Below are 19,146 nucleotides of genomic sequence, written 5' to 3'. Positions count from 1 at the left end.
GGCCATTCGCAAAAGTTGACAGCACTCCTTTCTGTGGTGCTTAATGCATATGTCGGTTAACCTGGAACCAATGAGATGAAATCATTGTTCAGACTTTCTTAAACTGTGTACAGTTTTTAAAATAAGGAGGTAATACTCGCACACAACTGCTGCATAATTCCAGTGGCCTTGGTTATAGGCTAGACCTCTGTTCTTTAATAGATTGTCCAAAGCATAATGCTGGCATCAACTACAGTTGTTTGCCTGCAGTGGAACATGAGGTATGCATCTGTTTATCTGCCTGTGTTGTGCATCGTAAAGGGAGGAGGGTTCTAATACTTTCATTGCATTATGGGCAAGGCATTAGTAACTCGTTTAGTAAGCCTTTTCCTTCATTGCCACCTGGGACAAGGGGTAGTGCTAACAGGCCTTTTAACGTTTCCATGACAACATCGCATATAATAAACAAGACAAGGGCATTCTGTAAATTAAAACGTCGTTTTTATATTTTGAGATTGCCAATGCAAATATATTATAAATAATGGCACTGTGAATTGTTAGAATAAAGAACATGTTATGCGCTGGCACCTCTCAGCAGACCCTTTCGACAAAATTCCCGTATGTGGAGCAGCAAGCTGCTCTTGCATATGATTTCGAGGCCTTTAAAAGACGTCTCTGAAACGGGTCCATCCAGTTTTTGCTTAAAAGTGCACACGAAGCACCCTAACATGAGTATTCACAAAAATATAGGCATGCAAAATAAACAGTAGCATTTACATACATTATATGTCTGGTAGTTCAAATGTGACTGTCTAAACGTTGTTGAATATGGTAAAAGTTTTTTTTTAATTTGTAGTCTAACGTCGATTTTTTTTTTAACACATAGGCATTTTTAAATAGTTTGTGCTAAAAAAGAGCCTCTCAGTGTAGAGCGGTCTTCCTGGGGGCCCTTGGTGTGTTTATTTTTATTTCCTCTTCTTCTTGCCAGCTGTGCCCGCCTGTTTGGTGCCTGCAGGTGGCGCGGGGTGCGCCTCTTCCTTCGTCGGTGTCGATGTCCGGCTGCCCCGCCAGTCCTCCGTCCTTTCTTTCGCCACGTTCAGCGCCTCTGCGGCAGCTGCGGCCGCGGCGGCCGCTTGTTCGGCCTCCTCCTCCGCCATCTTGGCCTGCTCGGCCTCCGCCTTCTTCAAAGCTCTAATTCTGAAACAGAAGAAATATACGATTCAGTAAAATATTATTATATGGGTGTGCACTAATACCACATAAAGGGGTATTGCTGAGTATTTCTGGAATGACTGAAGTGAACCATACTAGTGCAATTATCGGTCACTGGGGTTTGAATTACAGACCAGGAAATAAATCCGAGCAGTAAGCAGCGTCAATCCTTTCCTAAAATAAGTTCGCTGTTTAGCTGTCACTCACTTCAGCCAGCCAATAGGAAAGCAGCATACATGACCTCATGGTCTAAACAGCAGGACCTGACCCAAGCAGGTCCCTGCCAGGCAGAAGTGCGCCTCAACTCAGAAATACATAGGCCAGCGCGTTTATATTTAAAGAGCTCCCAACGGAAGGGCGCCAACCGCTGCCCAAGACCTACCAACTGCAAACACACTGGAGTGTTCAGCTTTTAAATGTGACAAATTAGCAAAATACCAACAACAGCATCAAAGATGTAGTAAGGCAACAGTTTCTTGCAGTATTTTAAGTCCTGTTCTTTACAGGTTATTTGATCATGTGACATGAAGGGGCATACTTACAGTGAAGTGACTGCGTGCGTTAGCCTTCCTGGCTTAACGCCGCACTCGCCCACTTCAGAAATGCAGGGCTGCACCATATTTACAACAATATGGTGCAGCCCTGCGTTTCCCACTGCGCTGGGGCTAAACTTAGCAGCCTAGCGCCAACGCAGACACCCTTGCGCCATAGTGCAACGGTGTCTCCGTTAAGGGGAAGATTGATTATGTGCAGGAAGGTGTCCCTTCCTGCACATAAACAACCTTTAAATGCTGTTTTGTAACTTTTATGTGTGCTGCTTAATGAAGCACACATAGAAGTTGCAAAATGTAATTTCTTTATTTTGGGGATTCTTTATTGGCAAGAAAGGTTCACCTTCCTGCACATTAACAATTAATTGAAAGCTGCTGTTTCTGTACAACGCAGCACACATGGAAACAGCAAAAATGAGGAGCAATAAAGCATTTCTCCTCGTTTCGCCTGTTTAAGACCAGGTTTTCCCTGATCTTAATTTTGGTGCTGCCTCATATTTACGCCACCCTTGTAAATAGGGGGCATCGTCAAAATCAACTGGTGCTACGGTGGAACACCCACCACAACACCCATTGCCCTCCCCTTTCATGCTAAGTATAGCATGAAAGGGGCCCTTATTTACAAGGCAGCGTTAAGCCACGTTAAGTGGCTTAATACTGCCTTGTAAATAAGGCAAAGCCCGTATCGCCATCACAACGTCACTAAAAGTGACGTGGTGGCGATAGGGGCTTATAAATATGCCAGAAGTACGAATATTTAATTGCATTTCATACTCCGCCAGATACAAACAATGGGCAAGTGCATTCTCGTGTGATATCCCTGCACTTAACGTGTAATTTCTGTGAATATTAAAGAATTTCCACACTTTACCCTTTGGCAATTGTCATGTGGAGCGGTGCCTTGAGTACAGATGTCACAAAGACCACGTTGTGTTGCCTTTGCTCTGTGCCACAGTGCTTAGCATTGTAATAAAAGTGCTTTTGTTTATAAAACGGAGCAGGGTCAAGACTGATTTGCATATGACTGGGTCCAAACTGAGGTGGCATGGGGAGCCAAAGAACGATGGGTTGGAGTGCGACCCGAGCGATGGCTAGTGTTTTGACTTATTGCAAGCATTCCTTCCATCTCCTTTTGTGTTGTTGATAACTCGCCCTAAGTGGCATGTATGCTCAGCCGTGGCTCCTGTACTCACTGTGCCACAGGAACCAAGCAACACCCGAATGATGAGCCCCAATAAGGATGAAACGGTTCATCTGTTCCAGTTTGGGGAGGACCTGGCTTGGAAGTTCGGGCAGGACTGCTCTTATTGGAGGCTCGTCAGACTTATTTGCAGATGGCTGAGTCCACCCTGAGGTGGCATGGTCCGATGGGTTGTAATGCTACCCTGCTGGATCGCCAGTGTTTAGACTTATTGCAAGCTTTCCTCCCATCAACTTTGATATTTTTAACATACGTTCTACGCTGCTTTACCAGTTTTTTTTAAATAGAGAGATGTATTTAATAAAAAAATACTTGCCAATTCATTGAGAGTAACTTGCCATTTCTCACCATTGTTAAAGGAGAGGAAAGGCATTATGCTCTACTTGAGGTTTTGCTTCTTGTGAATTAAGGTGCCTCTGCACACTGAACATTGGTAATGAAGAGTATACTATACTCAATGTAACTGTATATACAGTGTGCATGCCCCAAATACCTTTAACACAATGGAACATGCAAAGTACTACGTACACTCATGTAAAAGGTGCTTCCTCAAGTGTAGGATGACACCTCATGACCGTACCAGCAAACAGAATGCTAATGCCCTCAAGTTCAGATACTTTAACAAACTACAAATACCTTCACATGCATGAAAAACATTTGCAGACACCATTTCATTTCCACGTGGGTCTAATTATTTAGTCAAACGATCATACCATCTCTCATCCAGATATTTATTTAGTCTCTCATGAACACCTCATTTCCACCTCCCACAAGTGATGGAGGAGGTGGGCTATTGACAGCGACCTGAGTAAGGGGGCAGCTGCTACGGTGCCTTCTTCACATTGTAAACAGTGCAATGGGTCAGCTGTCACATTTCCTGGACCTCTTTGGGTGCAGAATGGTCCTGGCCAAAGAGGTCAGCAGCAGGCCTCAGTTTAGTGAACCCGAGCCTAGCCCAATGATACCCAGACAGGGTCGCTAAGCCGCATCCCAGCAAGCTGGCCCCTTTTCAAGACCAATACCAGGCAATTCGACTTATTGAGCCCAGTCCAACTAAGTGATTCTCTTTCAGGCCTGATGACTAACAGTTTAGTATACTACTTCCCATCCTATCCCAGTGACAACTACTTAGAAACTAGAAGCCCCCCCCCTTTCCTTTCTGGCGAATCACTGACATTATATCGGCAGACAGAATATCGACTTGCAAAAATATCGAGGCCAAAATATCGACAGACAGAATATCGAGTTTGTATCTACAAACAGGTAAGTACAAAAATATCGAGTACAAAATATCGTTTACAAAAATATAGTTTATAAAAATATCGACTTTATTAAAAACAGGGTTAAATTAAATTAAAAGTAAAAATTATTTACTAAAATATACTTAAGAATACTTAAATTAACTTATAATAATGAAATAATTAATGAAAGTTCTAAAAAAATTTTTTTACAATCATATTTGTTAAAACATATATATATATAGTAACATAATATAATTAAATAATATCCAATATTATTACCGTACGATAGCAGAAGTGTAAAAAATACTATTCCCACTCCAGAGAGTGCAACAGTAGGGAAAGCGTTGGATAGCGTAGGGGTAAAAATTACTATTCCCACTCCAAATAGTGCAACAGTAGGGAAAGCGTTGGATAGCGTAGGGGTACAAATTACTATTCCCACTCCAGTGGGTGCAACAGTAGGGAAAGCGTTGGATAGCGTAGGGTTTAAAATTACTATTCCCACTCCAGTGGGTGCAACAGTAGAAAAAGCGTTGGATAGCGTAGGGGTAAAAATTACTATTCCCACTCCAGTGGGTGCAACAGTAGGGAAAACGTTGGATAGCGTAGGGGTAAAAATTACTATTCCCACTCCAGTGGGTGCAACAGTAGGGAAAGCGTTGGATAGCGTAGGGGTAAAAATTACTATTCCAACTCCAAAGAGTGCAACAGTAGGGAAAGCGTTGGATAGCGTAGGGGTTAAAATTACTATTCCCACTCCAAAGAGTGCAACAGTAGGGAAAGCGATGGATAGCGTAGGGGTAAAAATTACTATTCCCACTCCAGTGAGTGCAATAGTAGGGAAAGCATTGGATAGCGTAGGGGTAAAAAATACTATTCCCACTCCAGTGGGTGCAACAGTAGGGAAAGCGTTGGATAGCGTAGGGGTAAAAATTACTATTCCAACTCCAAAGAGTGCAACAGTAGGGAAAGCGTTGGATAGCGTAGGGGTTAAAATTACTATTCCCACTCCAGTGGGTGCAACCGTAGGGAAAGCGTTGGATAGCGTAGGGGGTAAAAATTACTATTCCCACTCCAGTGAGTGCAATAGTAGGGAAAGCGTTGGATAGCGTAGGGGTAAAAAAATACTATTCCCACTCCAGTGGGTGTAACAGTAGGGAAATCGTTGGATAGCATAGGGGTAAACATTACTATTCCAACTCCAAAGAGTGCAACAGTAGGGAAAGCGTTGGATAGCATAGGGGTTAAAATTACTATTCCCACTCCAGTGAGTGCAACAGTAGGGAAAGCGTTGGATAGCGTAGGGGTTAAAATTACTATTCCCACTCCAGTGGGTGCAACAGTAGGGAAAGCGTTGGATAGCGTAGGGGTAAAAATTACTATTCCCACTCCAGAGAGTGCAATAGTAGGGAATGCGTTGGATAGCATAGTGGTAAAAATTAGTTTTCCCACTCCAGAGAGTGCAGTAGTAGGGAAATTAAATACTTCATATATTAATCCAATAAATATAAATTAATATCTATAAAATATTAATTAAAAGTAATTACCAATTTAATATATTTTAATAATTAATCAATTAAAATTACAATTTTTAACTAATTATTACAATTATTTACCTATTAATACAAATTCATTACACATTAACAATGAATAATTTAACATTTAAAAATTAATTAACAATTATTTCTAATTAAATACAATTAAATAAATTGATTTATTTAATTAATTTTAAATAATTTACTTCCCACCCAATTCCCCTATAAACCCACAACCCGCTACAGAAAATAAATTAGTAAAATTAACATAATGGGGGGCGTGGCCAAGGCGGCGATGTGAACGGGCGCATCTCGAGCGAACTCCTTCACCCCGCTGCCTCAATAAGCCATCATAAGCGGAATTCGGGGGGTTTCATGGGGGACCCCACCTGCTAACTGCGCCCTGGACACGAGGTGACCTGCGGAGAGACCACTCCGGTGCGGGAGACCCAGCTGAGGCCAGATAGAGATCTGGACGCTCGCCTGCCGGGGTGCTCCCGCCATTTTGACACGGCGCCCGGCGGCTGGCACCCTGGTCGCGTTTTCCTGGAGGACACTTCCCAAAGCCGAGGCGGCGACCGGAGGCACAAGCAGTCCCCTGAGGCGGATTCCCCAGCTACCGCCTGCACGTCGGGGGACCAGCGACCGGAGGGGACGGGGCAGCCGACGGCGGGGCAGCCCCCGGGCAGGGGCGTTGCAGACGCCTGGCAGCGGACCCTACGAGAGGCCCCGGTTTTGGCGGAGACGTAAGGCCGTACTTGACGCGGGAAGACCGCCGGCTAGCCTGCTGCCGAGGGGCCCTGCTGCGGGACCACGAGCGGTCGCAGAGACGACCTGGTGCACTATCCCCGCTGTGCCCGCCAACTGCCTGCCGACGGATGCGCCCTGGACTCCTGAGCCGCGACTGGGCCCATTGAAGGTACTGTCCGCCATCTTGCCTCCCCCGCCTGATGCCCTCAGCCCGGGTGCCTGCCCTCCTGCGCTGCAACGGGACATAGCTGAGCACTGCGGCCCCCGGCGGGTGGTGTCCGCCTGATACAGCGGAGTCGGGTGCTGTGGAGTCAGCCCCACCAGCCCACGCCGCCAGCTGGGTGGGGGGGACCGGACCCCCGGTTTAAGAGCCATAGCTGGTCCCTATATTGCCGCCGGACTGAGCTGGGCCTGAGGTCACTGCACCCCGGCTTCGGGGCGGGGGCGCTGCCCGGGGGACTGAGGAGGCGGTTGGAGCGCTTTCCCCTTCGCCTGCGGAAAGAACTGGGCCCTGTCCGCCATCTTGCCTTCTCCGACCGGCACCTTCACCTCGGGTGCCTGACCCTGCTGATCATCGGGGGCCCCGGCGAGAATCGGCTGCCTGCTTGAGCGGAGCCGGGTGAGGGAGAGATGGCCCTGCCTGCTGCCGCTGTTGACCTGGAGAGGGGAGACGGGGCCCTGCCTTGCGAGGTGCACATCGGCCTGGGCCCTACATCGTGACCCAGCCCTGCTGTCCTAGCCAGCGGACCCACGCTGGACCTGCAACACTTCCCACCGCCTCGGAACGGACACCCGAGCGGGCGACACTGCCCGGGAGGCTGCGGAGGCGGCTTGAGCGCTTTTCCCCCACCGGTGGGTCAGACTGGGCCTGGCTACTCGACAGCGCTGCAGGAAGTGTGTGGCCCGGCTATTTGGAGGGAACATCGTAGTCGGCGGGCTGGGTGAACCGCTGCGCCCGCTGGTGTTTGCACCCCACAGCCTGGCTGGCTGACCCGGAGCAGGGGGGAGAAGCTACCGGAGACGTGTGAGTACCCCTTCCTCTACCTTGGAACCCCGGGGTGACTTGTGCGTGGCCCCCTTGCCCCCTGAGGGGCGCGGAACGATAGTGGTGAGGGAGCGGGGGTGCGCTTCAGCTGCCCTCGAGAGGAGCCGCCACACACTGCGGGGCAGAGCGGTGCAGCGTCCTGGGCTCTAGGAGAGGGCTGACCATCATAGCGGATCCCTCACGCACTGGTGGCATATCAAGGACTCCCGAAGGCGCAGGCCTGACCTCCACTTGCCGGACAGAGCGGATCTACAAGCGAGGAGGTGCTTGGGAGAGGAGGGGGCCGCCGGTGGTGTACTGAATATCCCCCCACACTGCTGCAGCGACATAGAGGAACCGCGCCCACGGCGACGGGTGACACACCGGGTGGCTGGACGTTGCGCTCCAGATCGACGATGACCCGCGGCAGGGGGCAGGACGGACCCGGCGGCGGCGCCTAAGGGCACATCGGTAGTTGCCATGTGGGGCAAAGCGGGAGCATCAGCGCCAACTGAAGAAGTGCCGCCGCCTGCTGCCGACTCTCCCCCGGTGACTGAGGCCTTCATGTCCTCTTTCATGGCAGACCTGAAATCGGAAATAGGGTCCCTGAGATCGGAAGTGCACTCGTGCGTCAAAGAGCTGCGTAAGGAGGTGACCGAGCTGGGAGACAGGGTTGATGGACTCGAGAAAACTGTTGATACACGCACAGAGGATCTGGAGCAGCTGTGGCAGCGAGTGGCGACCCTGGAGAAACAAAACATCGAGCTCCAGGTCAAGCAGGAGGATCTTGAAAATAGGGGGCGCCGCAACAACCTCCGTATACGGGGCGTGCCACTCGGGGAGGAAGGGACAGACGCCATGGCCTATGTGGCCCAACTCCTACACAAGGTGTGGGGCAACGAAGAAGCCCCCCCTCCGCTCTTGGACCGTGCCCATCGAGTGTTCGGGGCGGGAGGCAGGTCGGGCCTCCTCCCGGACATTATAACCCGAGTGCACTACTTCACGGAGAAGGAGGCCATACTGAAAGCGGCGAGGGACAAGCCGGACCTACGCTACGGAGGGCACAAGATCCAAATCTTCCAAGACCTGGCCCCTAACACGCTGCACAGAAGGAAAGTCTTTCGCCCGGTGACGGAGAAGCTGCGGGCTCTCGACATTCCTTACCAGTGGGGACATCCCTTCGCCCTCATCTTTCGCTGGGAAGACAAGCGCAGAGTCATCCGCTCCTATCGCGAGGCGGCATCACTGCTTCGACTCTCGAAGTCCCCGGAGCGCAGCCCCTCCCGCCCCAGGCGCCCAGAGAGAATCCCGGCCCGGCCGGACTGGACCACGGTAACTCGGCGTCGCCAAACCCCCCCCAGTGGATGAATGCTCCGCATCTCAGGCCAAGCAAGACATCATAGAGCACATTCGCTCCCTCGAAGGTGATCGCGAGGGGCACACCTCGAAGCCTCCCACTCCGTGACATGAAGCAGAACAGCTCCCGGCTCTGGGTGGTCAACGACCGGTGAGGAGGACGCCGCCGCAATCCCTGACCGAAGTCCTCTACGTCTGTGACCGAGACGGACGCCATGGAGTGAACTCGCTCCCCTGAAGGTGACCGTGGAGGGCGACCCCGCGGACTTCTGCCCCGTGAAATGGAGGACAACGACTCTTGATTGCCTGCGGCCCCTAGGGGGTCACACACCTTGGCGGAGACCGTAGACACTGTGCCTCATCGGTCGCTGACCGCCCCGCGCTCCAGGTCAAGCAGGACATCATAGAGTACGCTTATTCCCTTGAAAGCGATCGTGAGCATGCGGCCTCTCCGTTCAGGAGCTAACTCCTCATCGCGGGAGCCAGACGCTCCTGAGCTGACTGATATGGCACACCTACCTTTGCGATGCTCTTGAGTTAACTACCCCCGAACCCGACCTGGGCAGCGGGGCAGACGGGCCTCGGGGCAATCGAGACCCATATCTTCAGTTGAACACCCCCCACTTTGTCCCATAGGAAGTGACATTCCTGTGACCATCCAAACCCTCGGGTAGAGGATGCCCGGAACCTGGGACATTCTACTGTGGCCCTGTTGTCCTGTTATGGTTGTATACCTTCTACGTACTCTCCATTTTCCTGCTCGCTCTGGCTTTCCTACTTCTCACCTGAGCTTCCCCTGTACATGGGTCCTTTTCCCTTTGTGTAGTATGGTGGTCTGGAGGCTATTGCAGGTATTTGCGCGACAGTGGTGGGCGGGGTTGGTTGCTTCCCTTCACTCCGCAGGGTGGAGGGTGATGGGCGAGGAGGCGGCTCTTACCCCCTTAGCGTCATGGCGGTAAATGTTCCCAAACCCCTAAAGGTCCTGATGCTCAATGTCAAAGGACTTAACTCCCCTAATAAGCGGAGTCAGGTATGGCGCTATCTTCCCCATCATTCCCCTGACATCATCTTCCTTCAGGAGACACATCTTTTGCGGGGGGACACTAGACGCATGGCGCATCCCAGCTACCCCACACAATTCTGGGCATCGGCTGACACTAAAACGGCGGGGGTAGCAATCTTGTGTAGAGCTGGCTTTAGGCGGGGATCCACAAAACCCTACAAGAGTGGAGATGGACGCTTCCTTCGCGCTGCGGTTCAGGTGGGAGGGATACAGTTCACTCTAGGCAACGTATATGCACCCAACCAGTCGCAAGATAAATATCTCCAGTCGCTTCTGCGGGAACAATTTAAGATCGGCGAACCACGTACAATCTTGGGCGGGGATTTCAATCTAGTGTGGGATCCAGAAATAGACCGCGGGGAGACTGCGTTCAGCGGCCCGGGCGCAATGTCATCCTCGCTAAGGGCGCAAATTACGAACCTAGGGCTCGTCGATGCGTGGCGTTACCATAATCCAGGAGTCCGTGACTACACTTTTTACTCGCATTCACACCGCACCTACTCGCGTATCAACCACCTCTTTACCTCTCTTGACCTGACCCGGGACACGCTGAGGGTTGCCATCTCGGATATCTCGCTCTCGGACCATGCACATGTGGAACTCCTGCTACAGGATCCGTTAGCGCACACCCCCCGGGAATGACGATGGACCCTCCCGCCGAGCGTCCTTCGGGACCCGGCGGATGTTAACAGCATCCGGGAAGCCATAGACTCGTACTTCGCCATTAACGACAACTCGGAAACGTCGTTCCCGGTAGTGTGGGATGCCTTTAATGCCACCATACGGGGCCACATTACCTCCCTGGCGATAGCGAGGAGACGGGCGGCCTATAAACTGGAGACTGACCTAGCGGGCGAGATCAAACAAGCGGAGGCGCAGGACAGAGACCGGCCTTCCCTGGCGTCCAGGAGAACGCTAGCTAACCTTAGGGGACAGCTTCGACTCCTGCGCACCAACAAGGCGGAACACTCTCTACTAGCACTAAAGCAAAAATACTATGAGGGAGGGGATAAGGTGGGGCGCCTGCTGGGAGGAAGGCTGAGGGCGAAAGCAGCCAGAGCCCCTATCGCTAATATACAACGCCAGGATGGCACTAGTGCCGTCACTGAAAGAGCCAAACAGGACGTCTTTGTGGCCTGCTATACCTCCCTGTACGCGGGGAGCCTACATCAGTGGAAGCACGAGCGGCCGTCCTCGCTGACTATGAGGGGACTCCGTTGCCGCCGGCATGCGCGGCAGAGCTGGAAGAGCCCATACTGGAAGATGAGGTCTCTGCGGCTATTAAAGATCTCCCCGCGGGGAAAACTCCGGGGCCAGATGGCTTGCCGCTGACCTTTTACCGAATCTTTCAGACTCAACTCCGTCCCTATCTACTGAGGCTGCACCACTCTTTTTCGGACGCATCTGGCCCGTCCCCTGATATGGGAATGGCGGAGATAGCACTGATACCGAAACCAGGGAAGAACCCAGCGCTATGTGCCTCCTACCGCCCTATCGCCCTCCTGAACACCGACCTAAAGATCTATACCAAGATACTGGCTAAGCGACTCGACCCATACATGCCAGGGCTGGTGAACCCGGACCAGGTGGGGTTCATCCGGGACCGGCAGGGGGCTGACAATGTGCGCTGACTGGCGCATCTAGTAGGCAAGGTGCGGCATTGGGACATCCCGGCTTGTCTTCTCTCGCTCGACGTGGAGAAGGCCTTTGATCGGGTAGACTGGGCCTTCCTGAAAGAGGTACTCCAGAAGCTCGGTCTAGGCCCCAAAATGATAGCGAGCATCATGGCCCCATATTTAGGGCCGCAAGCCAGAATCAGAGTAAATGGCCAATTAACACCGCCGCTAACGATACACAGAGGCACGAGACAGGGGTGCCCGCTCTCGCCGCTCTTGTTCGCCCTCACAGTGGAACCACTCGCGGCAATGATAAGGCGCGATCCTAGAATACATGGCATAGCCCATGGGGGGAGAGACAATAAGGTGGCCCTATTCGCTTGTAGTGTAGTTCCTATTATCCCAATAGGCTCTGCGCATTGGAATAATATCTTCAATAGTATAGACGTAGGACAGAGGTTAACTAGGTCTTCTACTGACGATATTAGACTTAAGGTTTAGTGTTTGCCAGCTAGCTCAGAGTTCACTAGAAACTTTCTCGAATGGAGGAGTTTAACCTCCCTGGATAGACAAGAAGGGATTTAGTTTCTGACAACCATAGAACATGACAACTTTGCTCTCCCCTAATCAAGAGTGTATCTCTAGAGTCGTGTGAAAACAAAAGACAACTTATTTTACTCAGTCAGTTCAGTGCATTCTTAGTTTCACCAGATTGTAGAGAAAAGGAAGAGACGGGCGTGTTCAATAAAAGATGTTATTTATTGATCAGTCTCTTTTCTCATACAAGAGAAATGAATCGCTATTATTGCAATACTTATTGTTAAGTAGAGTGCATACAGTAAAAACAGAATTATAAAATAATACTGTAAAAGCATTGATATGGTTTCTTAGCCATATGATTCTTAAAATTGATAAAATAGATACATACATATATACATTGACTAATCGTACTCAACTGGTGCTTCTAACTACGCCTACCCCAATGTACCTGACCTAAGCCTAATACGTGGGCGGGAGTAGATAAGTAGCAGTTTAAGTTAAGTTTGCTTTGCCAAGGGTCTGCTTCAAGAATTCTCTGCAAGGGGTTATTCAGTTCAGTACCTGGGATTTAGAAGGCTGGAGGGCTGGTATCTCTATCTCAGGGCTTGATATCCCAGCTGCCTGCAAGGGCGGCTGGAAGCGCCGGAGCTGGATTTCTCGGCAGGAGAAAAGGCAGCGTCTCTTTCTCAGCGCGTCAGAAAGGAGGGGCAGCGTCTGTGGGCTTCGCTGTCAGCTGGGCTCCTCGGCAAGTCTCGCTGCTCCAATCTTGTCACCACCTCGTGTGTTTGCTTAAGGCAATGTCGGTATTATTTATACCTGAAAGGTGCCGAGATTGACGTAAGGATGGACATAAATACGTCAATAAGGATGTCATAAGAACTGGTCGTTCGCACATTCTTTACTGAAGTTCTCGGCTAAATCAAAACAATGGCTGCGGGGATTTCCCAGGTCGCTGTAGGTTTGATTTGTTTTGAGAACTCCGTATGCCTATTAGGGGGCTGGGGAAATAGTGCTTGCCTAATGAGATGGCATGCACTATGACCTAATCAGATAACGGGCTTCTGTGCCGTTGTATGGCTAATCAGATAACGGGTTTTTGTGCAGTTGAATGGCTGCTAGTTAATTATTAACCAGACAAGGGTCAGAAATAGGGGGATCGATACAGTACCCATAGTAAATACATCACACCCACTCCACGTAATCTATGTCCATATTTACAAATCTAGGCATAGTAAACAAAACTAGTAGTGCATGTGTATACCGAACCACCTCAAAATACAATCAAAAGCATTTTGAAAATTGGAAATGCGAAATACACGAAAAGATGAGTATAGTTACTATATGCACTTCAAGCAGTATAATAATGCAAAATCTAATACGCATATTTTGAAATCAGCATGAACGAAATGCGGAAATTACACATGAAATGGCTCTTAATACAGAAGAAAAAATTCGAGACCATCTCATCACAAAATCATAAATACTTGTGAACATGCTAGAGGGTAGCTAATGTCTCTTGAGTAGCTAAAAATAGAAATTTTGTTCTCTAAGAATAGTTTTACTTTAAGCAGAAGATAAGTGTCCCAAAAAATCGTAAATATTTTTGGAAATGGAAAAAAAAAAAAAATGTCCCGCTCTCCGTAAAAACTGGTGAGAAAATTACTTATTGCTTTATTTTCAAAGTTGAAGGCCAAATTCAGGGTGTAGGGAACGCCGTGTGCTAGTTTGCTCAAAGTCATTCTTTCTTTCTTAGGTCTCTAAGCCGGGCTATTCCAAGGACTTTAGTTATGCGGTCCCTGTAGCGTATGGCTAGGATCGTTTCTTCCATTATCGCTGGTGTCTTGTCTGTGACGTGGTTTGTCATAGCGAAGTAACAGGATCAAAAATAGGATGCCTGCCACTAGTCCCAAAAGGAGAGGAAGTCCGCCATAGATGGAATGGACAAAATCAGGAAAAATACCCAGGATGGCTTTGAATGGGGTTAAAGCTCCCGAAAACACTGTCTTAAATACACTCGAGATTCCACTTGTATCAGAAATATTTAAGATTTCGCTCAGTATTTCTGCGAAATGTATGGGGGAATTGGTTGATAACAGTGAATGAATCTCTGCAGTTGTCCTTGCAACTTGGAGATCATACGTTTCTTTTGATGACGTTAACCGGGTTGGCGTCTGTAGGAGCACAGTCTTCATTCTGCTTAAAGTATCAATTCGAATAGAAGAAATTTTCAAACTGGGCCATAACCTTGCCTCCCTGTCTCGAGCATCGTTTGGGAACAATACTCGTTCACAGCACATGACCTTCGTAGTCACAGTTAGGAGATAAGGTTTTCCGGGCAGGAGACTGCAACATCTGCGATCTACAATTAGAATGTAACTCCCGTTCGAGAGTCTCCTAAAGAATGGTTCTATTTGTGTTGCAGGTGTGCCTGGCTGGTGACATAAAAGGTTATTTGTAGTCCCTTCACAGGCTCCATGCAAACTAATACCCTGACACAGAAGTGTACCGCTTAGTGACCTTGCACAATTGTTGCCACTAAGAAACACATTCTGGCCTTTATTACTAACACATGTGTGTGTATAGGGCAAGTTCCATGTTGACTTAATGTACCCTTTACCCAACCTTTCATACTGGCCTGCCTGTATATATTTTTGGCAGTATTGAAACTGGAAAGTTGTTATCGGGATATTAATTATCCCATGTATTATCCATTCAATGACAGGTCGTTCTGACATTGTGAATGGTAATCTCTCAAGTTTTTCAATGCTCAGAATTGTATAGTCAGCACCCTTCTGTGCCAAACTGATTTGTTTATCAGTAAGGGTAAAGATATTAAATAGTGACGTTGTGTTGATTAAACGCCAAGGCACATAGCCTGAACGCAGATTTTGTAACGTCCAGCCAAGTTGTACAATAGAACGCAATTGGGACTGACCGTGTTGTAACATCAGTAAGTCTTGCGATATTATATCGATTGCTGAAGACACAATACTGTCCAGTGAATATATTCTGGAGGACAGAGTCATTAACCCATTGTCCACAACAGAAAGTGATTTTTCCAAATTAATACGGTCAATTTCCCGTAGTTTTTCTGCTGTCTCAATTTGAGTTTCTTTCCAAGCTTCATTGTAAGCTGCATATATAGAGGCCGCTATGAAACGTTTTTGACGCTGTTTGCGTGGTTCCATAATGAAATCACGCAAGTCAGCACCCTCTTGAAGTACAGTTAGGTGTTGCTTAATTTCTGCCAGTGTGGATGTTTGTAGCCATTGAAGGCAGAGCTTGCCCACACTGTAAGTAGTTACTATCCCTGGATGTTGTCTTTGGGAATATCTAGGGTCTGGCCTGGTCAATTTGAACCCCTGTATTTTGTTCAGGAATCTGTCTTGACAGTTATTTGTGTCTGTGGGCCAGATCAACCATTGTTTCCAATCAGGATGTGTTCTGTTTTGGTTTAAAATATGGTTCACGTCTATCTCAACATCTATAGAGCTATTACTGTTCGTTGTTGGCTTTGGAATAGACGGTTTGTTTAAGTCTTTGATTTTGGCTAAGCCAAGACAGGTAGTTTGTTGAATAGTGTCATTCAAAAATATAATTTGTTCTGGGATCATGCAGGCTCTGAACAATGATTCTATACCTTGTTCTTGCCAATCTTTTGTACCCCAAACAGTTTTTGCTTCAATGTTATTGTTCCAGAAATCAAAACCAAATGTATTCATTTGCTCAAAAAATGAATCTGAATATATCAATTTCGTGTTTGTAAGCATGGTCTTCATACCTGTCTTATTCGACAATTTGAAATAAAATGTTTCTGCATTACTTGTGTTAAACCCTTGAAAAACATGAATATTTATCATAAAATGTTTTAGAACTACCCTTTGGAGGAGTAGCACAATGTTCCCATTGGTTATAATTTAAAACATTTCTAGGTTGTGCAGATTTATGGAGATAATGGTTACCATAGTGGTTGTAGCAGAACATTTGATCATAATTAGACGAACCCTGCAAATAATCATGTTCTGTAAATTTAGCAGACATTACTAGGTCAGACATCATATCATTAATACTTTCAAAGTCCCAATCATCAGCAAATGTGCTTGGTTTTACAAAGTCACTTAACGAGATCTTAAATTGATGTGGATACTTCAGGATTTCAACAGTGCCATAGATTTCATAATCAGTATTGTCCCATGCTACACCGCCTGGTATAGGATTGGCTGTGAAGTTCACTGAAGAAAGTTCTCTTTTCTCGACATGTGAAGATGTGTGTGGTTTAAGGACCAAGTTGATTTTCTGGCTTGCTGTGTCCATTTTAGCATATTTTCCCTCAATGAAATGTCCCAAGCATAGTACCATGATGAGCCAAAGTAGGAGGACAAATGCACCTAATGTCACCCAAATTTCAATCCATGGAGAAGTCAGATAGGTTCCCTTTAGTTGATGAAAAAGTTCCTTTGCTTTGTCTTTAAAAGTTTTTGTTGATGGCTGTACTTCTGGTTCACTTGGATCTTCAGAAAAATCATCGAAGTTGATGAAGTAGCCGGATGCCGTTCTGTCAATTGTTCCAATTGCTTCTGGATTACTTTTTGCTTTTGGATTTTGCTTTGTTTCATTAGAAAAGTCTGTAGTTACATCATCGTAGGTCGGTGTTTCTTGATGAAAAGCTTTGATTTGGGGTTTAAGAGGTTTAAGTTCCATTGCTTTGTTGCATAGTCCTTGTTGTTTCACTGTAGATTTTTCAAATGTGATCAGTATTTCAGTTTGAACCTCTGTGGATGTAGCAAACTTTGGTGTTCTGCTACTTCTTGGGAGTCGACCTGGCCTACTATTTGTTATCGGCCACATGATTGTGGTTTAACCAGGTCGATGGATATGACTCGGTTCTCCTTTTTACCAGCAAGGGGCGGTAGTACTACTGATCTTGTCCCGTTGATAGACAAGACAGGAACTGCTTTTCTGTAAGAAGGCCCAAATTCCTTCTTTACCGCGATCTTCTCTCTGACCAGACCCCCGACTTTTGGAATCCAGACAGGCCTTGCTGGGACAGGTGGTTTTTCTTCAGTGGTTGTTGGCTGTTGTTTCAACTTTATGTTGCTCAGGTCTTTTCTTGTTTCATTTAAGTCCTGTAAAATAGCCAAACGATCTTTGATATCAAAGCATTTATCTTTAACCACTGAAGTCTGACTATCAAGGTCCTGGATCAACATTCTAGTCCCGAACAATAGTTTGTACGGACTGAGTCCTTTTTTAGAGAATTTCTTGGCAGGTTATTAAGACTACGTTGGACACTTATTAAATGTTTGACCCACCCAGCTCCTGAACCTAATACCTTTGCTGTTATAGATTGCTTTATGTCACGGTTTTTTCTTTCTACGATTCCGTTTCCCTCAGGATGAAATGGACAAGAGTACCGCAATGCAATGCCCATGCTGGTCATGGCCTCCCTATAAGCTCGAGAGCTAAAAGCAGGACCCTGGTCAGAATGTAGCATGCCAATTGCGTATGTGCCGATAAAGACTTGCAAATCTTTTATAATAGTTCTGGCGTCAGCCGATCGCTGGGGCCACATCCATATGAATCTCGTGCATGAATCCACTGCGACCAAGATATATTTATAGTTACCATCCCTTTGTAAGGGACCACAGTGGTCCAGGTAAACACAGGCTAATGGTTTATCTGAGATTAGAAGGGGCGTCTGTGCTGGTCGCCTCACTGTTGATACCTTCATTCTCTGACATATTTCACATTCTAGAACATAGTTCCTTGTCTGTCGTCTCATTTGTGGCCACCAGTATCTCTGTTTTAATAATGATACTGTGGCTGAAACGCCAGCATGTACAGAAGCAAGCCCTTCGTGTGCCGCTATGATGAGTCCTAACCTATGTTCCATGTTTGGAATTGCCCTATCCCCCACTCCAGGGATTCGAGCAAACGGAACATTATTTGCATCAGTTATGTATGAGTACTTTACTGGAAAGCCTTTCGGGAGTGTTTCTATCGCATCTTTTACTGTAGCGCTGACAGCCTGTAATATTTCGCTGTCTATTTTTGTTTTTGACCGAGTGATGGCAGCTACGGAAGCCGTTTGCACAGCTGCCTTCGCGGCCTCATCAGCCAATGAATTCCCTGCAACGTGAACGCCATCACGTTGATGACTCAGTGTATGTATCACGTGAGTCTTTTGTAGTTCCTTTTGCAAAAGAACTACTTGTTCCCAAAGCATTTTATGCTTGATTGTGTTACCTTTTGCGTCTTTAAAACCATTCTGAACCCAGATCTGCAAGTATTCATTGTAAGATTGGACGCAGTAATATGAATCGCACACTATGAGTGTGGGGAATTCTCGATCGGTATTTTCAAGCGCCATCTTGAATGCCAGTAGTTCTGCTCTTTGAGCTGTACAGTCTCCTAGAGATTGCGTTTTAGTGACCACTGGTTTAAATTTCCCTTCGTGCCATTGACCCTTAACAATCGGGCATGCAGCACTGTAAGCTTGTTTACCCCCTACTGCGGGTTGTGCTGATCCGTCTGTATATATTATACAGCCGTAATGTTCTAGAGGCAGAATTTCGGTCGGCGGAGGACATTCGAATTCATATTGGAGAAACTCTTGTGTTTTTAAGTTGGGATCAAATTCGTATGCCACGTCTGTTGCAGCAAGAGAATTAGCCCATTGTATCCATCTCGGATGGAGTGCTTTAGCATTCGGAATGCTTGCCTTTGTTACCGCCTCCAGGGCTGGTATCGGTGTCACGATGATTATTCGTTTACCTTGTGCTAGGGCTCGTTCTTTTGCTACAGCAGTCTGTACCGCGGTTAGAATTTTTTCCGTTGGGCTAAATTTCATTTCAGCTTTTGTGTACAAGTGTGATTTGTATGCAATTGGTACCTTCTCTCCCTCATTAGAAGTTAGGTACGTGAATCCGCATCTTCCTGGGATGACTCGAATCACAAGGTTGCGTGTGTTATCACGTGTTTGTAATTTTGTTTTAACTAACATATCTGTTTGTAAAGATCTCAAAATTTCTGTGTGTTTTTGAGTCCAATTGATTCTTTTAAAATCTGGTTTTATAAG

The 19,146-nt window shown here is 47.4% G+C and overlaps 1 protein-coding gene across 3 annotated transcripts in view; it reads right to left on the bottom strand.

The window, feature by feature from the left end:
• Positions 1-467: 467 nt before the first annotated feature.
• Positions 468-19,146, bottom strand: part of RSPH10B (radial spoke head 10 homolog B) — a 517,038-nt gene continuing 498,359 nt past the window's right edge. For all 3 annotated transcript variants that reach the window (XM_078665151.1, XM_078665153.1, XM_078665152.1), the window contains one exon: positions 468-1,176. In XM_078665151.1, the coding sequence (XP_078521277.1) occupies positions 945-1,176 (232 nt within the window). In that variant the 3' untranslated portion in view covers positions 468-944. The remainder of the gene's footprint in view (positions 1,177-19,146) is intronic.

The sequence above is a fragment of the Lissotriton helveticus genome, chromosome 10 (assembly GCF_964261635.1).
Source record: "Lissotriton helveticus chromosome 10, aLisHel1.1, whole genome shotgun sequence".
Taxonomy (NCBI): Eukaryota; Metazoa; Chordata; class Amphibia; order Caudata; family Salamandridae; genus Lissotriton; species Lissotriton helveticus.
Note: the sequence above shows the minus strand (reverse complement) of the source record. Positions and strands in the feature narration are given on the sequence as shown.